Below are 4,049 nucleotides of genomic sequence, written 5' to 3' on the forward strand. Positions count from 1 at the left end.
CCCCCCCCCCTTTACTTACTTGTCTCGAAAATACGTTGACTAAACGAATATAATAGTAAGTTAGGTTTAAGTCTAAACCATATATTACCTCATTTTATCAAAATTGTTTTCCTTAGTGAAAGTAAGGAAAATAAGCTATATCGATGACATTCAACATTGATTATGTTTAATAAAATTCTTGACCCATGTGGTCATTGATTTAAAAAAAAAACATTGATTATGTCCCCTTACCCTCGAACACACCTCATCTTCACCCACACCTCCGTAGCCTCCATCTCCTCCTCAAGAAAACATTTTCCTTCGTATCGAACACGCCCCATAGTAATTCTCTCTCATATTTTTGTGAGATTTGCTTAATCATGATACCTACCCCTATCACACACTTGAATTTACATAATACAAGAGGGCCAAAATGTTATTTTTGTGGTTTAATTAGCAGTAATATATACAGTAATTAACACACATCATTATATATAAAAATCCATGTGGGCATTTTCATTGTGGTCAATACATAGGTCAAAGTTTGGTTCCAATATAGTTGCATACTTGCATTGACCTCACAAACTCCACACTCCACACCAAACCAACTTAGATATGTTTTTTGGATAAGAAAAGTGTGAACCATTTTCATCAAACTACTCACAATTTTTCTTTATACAATTTATTTATTTTTGGAACTCGATAACTCGCCGTCGCTACAACCTCTGCCCTTCGGATGAGCACTTTGTGCGGATGTAAACCACACTAGGGAAGCCCTTGCGATAGGCTCGACTCAGAAGGCATTGAGGGGGGATCGATCCCGAGTCATCCGTGTGGATAACCACCCTCCAAACCAACTTGATACAACTTAGTAATACAAAAATTAAAATTAAATATTTTTATACGAAACATATATATATTTCAATCTATATTTCAAAGATATGATTATGTGCTAGCTACTTTAGCTATAAATCGCAATAATTGAACTTGTCAAGTTTAAATTCTGAATCCTCCTAGACAATCAACCATAATAGTACTAATGAGTAAGAGAAAATACGTACGTTTTCGGGTTTTCCGATGATAGAAGCAACAGCTTTGGTAGCTTCGGAGAAGAAATCAGAAGTGTCAACTCCATCAAGATTAACGTTTGTTGAAAGATTAAAGCAAGGCATGATTTAATTTCTTATTTTCTTTGCTATTTTGCTTGCTTTATGTATGAAAGAATTTTAGTAAAGAAGAAAGTTTGTTGCTTTTTTAAAAAACGCTGTGAAGCTTTTCTATTTATAGAATCCGAAATTAGAAAAGAATAAATGAATAATCACGCAAACTTATTCCCTCCGGCCTCCGTCTTAAATTATTGATAGTATTTTCTAAAAATAATTGTCTCAAATAAATGAACTTTTATCAAAGTGTTATTGACAATATTACCCCTTTGCTATTTCACAAACTTTTGTTAAAAATAAAGAGAGTTGAAACTTTCAACCATCAAACTTTGAAAAATTCATTTATTTTGAAAAATCTATGCATCTTTATTTTATTCATTCATTTGGAAAAATCTCTACATTTTTTAACTTTGAAAAATTCATTCATTTTGAACCATAAAAAAAGTGCTTGAGATTTATTTATTTTGGATCGGAGAGAGTACTTGTTTGTCATTTTAAAACTTCAAGATAAAGTTAGTTATTCTTTTTCATTTTACCTTTAATAATAATTGGTCATGAAATTAAACTATAAACACCTCAATTATGGAGTTATAACATATAAATAGAGTAATATTTAAAGAAGAAAGACACAATTTTAAATTAATATTTTCTTTAAATATGTGTAAGAAAGAAATACGACTGATAATTTTAGACGGAAATAGTAGCTTGTTTCTCAGCACCCTTTGGTACCTAATAATGATGTATTTTGTTCTTTTATTTTTTCTCTTTTCGGTCATGAGATAATAAGTAGAATTTTGTATTCTTTCTTTTTGGAAATAAACCATGTAATGAGTACAAGGCTTTAAGAAAAAAAAAGTGTAACATTTTTTTTAATTCTAATAACATATTTATTAAATTTTGCTCAACCGCTACCATAGAGACAAATTCAAAATCCACCTTCTTTCATATGACAATATCATATCTTTTTAATAAACGAGTTTTATATTTTAGTATATGAAAATAACCTAGTGGTATTGCCCCAATATGGACCCAAAAAGGAAAACATAAATAATAAAGAGTTGATTCGTTGATCGATTCAGATTTGGCTATATTATGACATTTTTTTTTTATTTCTTTTATTTTACTCTAGTAATTGTGTTCGACTTGATCGACTTAAAATCACAATAAATGAATAGAATAAATGAATAGGTAGGCTTAATCAATTTATTTAACTCGACTCGACTCAAAAAATAAAAAGATAAGTTTGTCTTGGCTCAATGTCTTGGTTTAGTATAACTAGATAACAATTAGAAAATTTTAATTATTTTTTTTTGGAAAGTCATTTTCCAAATTAAAGAAAAGGCGTGTTATTATGATGTGATGATGTAGTGAATATGTTGTTTTGTTTGACTTTGTTTATAGCTAAATTGACGCGTGTACAATGTACATTCATTATCCAATTCGAATATTTCAATTAGTTAATTAATTAAGTCTTTTCGTCTTACATCTTATTTGGATAGTTGTTACTTTTTGTGTATTTATATTGTATTGTTAGTTTAAATGTAATATTTATTTTGATTGTTACTTATATTTATTACTCCCTCTATCCCAATTTATATGACTTACTTTCCTTTTTAATCAGTCCCAAAAAGAATGACACATTTCCATATTAAGTAACAATTTCACTATAAAATGTTTATTTTACCCTTAATGAAATGATTTACAGCCACACAAATTTATATAATTCATTTTGAACCACAAGTTTTAAAAGTCTTCCTTTCTTTCTTAAACTCTGTGCCGAGTCAAACTACCTCACATAAAATGGGACGGATGGAGTATATCGTTTTGTTTAAATGCATTATTAGGTAACAATGAAAAGTCGTGTAACGATCGATTTAGTGTGTCCGCATTATTCTCTTCAATTTTTTCCCCTCATTTTGTCTCTACTTATTATTTAATCATCATATTTTATCTTTTATCCTACCATTTTATAATAGCTCTATTATATATCCTACTTTTCGTGTAGGTTTATTATTCAAATTATAAATGTATAACATTACGTAAGATGGAGAACGATACAATCAATCTAAATATTATATTATTAATTAAAATAATATAATACGATATAATATAACATAGCACAATACAACACAATACATTATGAAATAATAAGTAACCAACATTCAATCAAAAGTGTAATAGAAAATGAGAGGATAGACATTCGAATTATGGTGTGATGCTTTAGTCATTTAGTGAATATGTTGCTTTTGTTTAATTTGACTTTTGTAGCTAGTCTACACATTAATGTTATCAATTTGAAAATTTCAATTAGCTAATTAAGTTTTTTTGAAAAGTCATTTTCCTTAAAATAAATAAGCTAGACACTCAAATTATGATAGGATACATATCATGTAGTGAAAATATGTTAGTTTTTGTGTAACTTTGCTGTATTGCTACATATTATTGTATACATTTATCCAATTTGACAATCAATTAATTAAGTTTTTTTGGAAAGATATTTAATTTCGTGATAAAAGAAGAGGCATTAGATATTAAAATATAATTATGGTATGATAATGCAAATGAATATATTAATTAATGTGTGTACATTTGTCCAATTCGAAAATTTCAATCAATTAATTAAATTTTTTCGAGAAGTCATTTTCATGATTAAAAAAAGGTGGTATACAATCGAAAATTTCAAGCAATTAATATAGTGGACTTTGCTTCGTCGGTGCATATAAATGTGTGCAATTTATCCAACTGCGTGATTTATGGTTGTAACATAATGGTGGTGGATTCAATCTTTTTATTTTTTTCCTACTTAATGTTTGTCAGTACTTGGTATTTATATTAAAACTCAATTATTTTAAATTTACGCTATGTAGAATTTCATCCGGGATGGGGGAGGGTGGGGGGGGGGGGGCG

At 28.7% G+C, this 4,049-nt stretch overlaps 1 protein-coding gene across 1 annotated transcript in view; it reads right to left on the reverse strand.

The window, feature by feature from the left end:
• Positions 1 to 1,256, reverse strand: part of LOC102602878 (macrophage migration inhibitory factor homolog) — a 2,800-nt gene extending 1,544 nt beyond the window's left edge. The window contains exon 1 of the mRNA XM_006338905.2: positions 1,041 to 1,256. Coding sequence (XP_006338967.1) covers positions 1,041 to 1,151 — 111 coding nt within the window. The 5' untranslated portion in view covers positions 1,152 to 1,256. The remainder of the gene's footprint in view (positions 1 to 1,040) is intronic.
• Positions 1,257 to 4,049: the final 2,793 nt, after the last annotated feature.

The sequence above is a fragment of the Solanum tuberosum genome, unplaced genomic scaffold (assembly GCF_000226075.1).
Source record: "Solanum tuberosum cultivar DM 1-3 516 R44 unplaced genomic scaffold, SolTub_3.0 scf00008, whole genome shotgun sequence".
Taxonomy (NCBI): domain Eukaryota; kingdom Viridiplantae; phylum Streptophyta; class Magnoliopsida; order Solanales; family Solanaceae; genus Solanum; species Solanum tuberosum.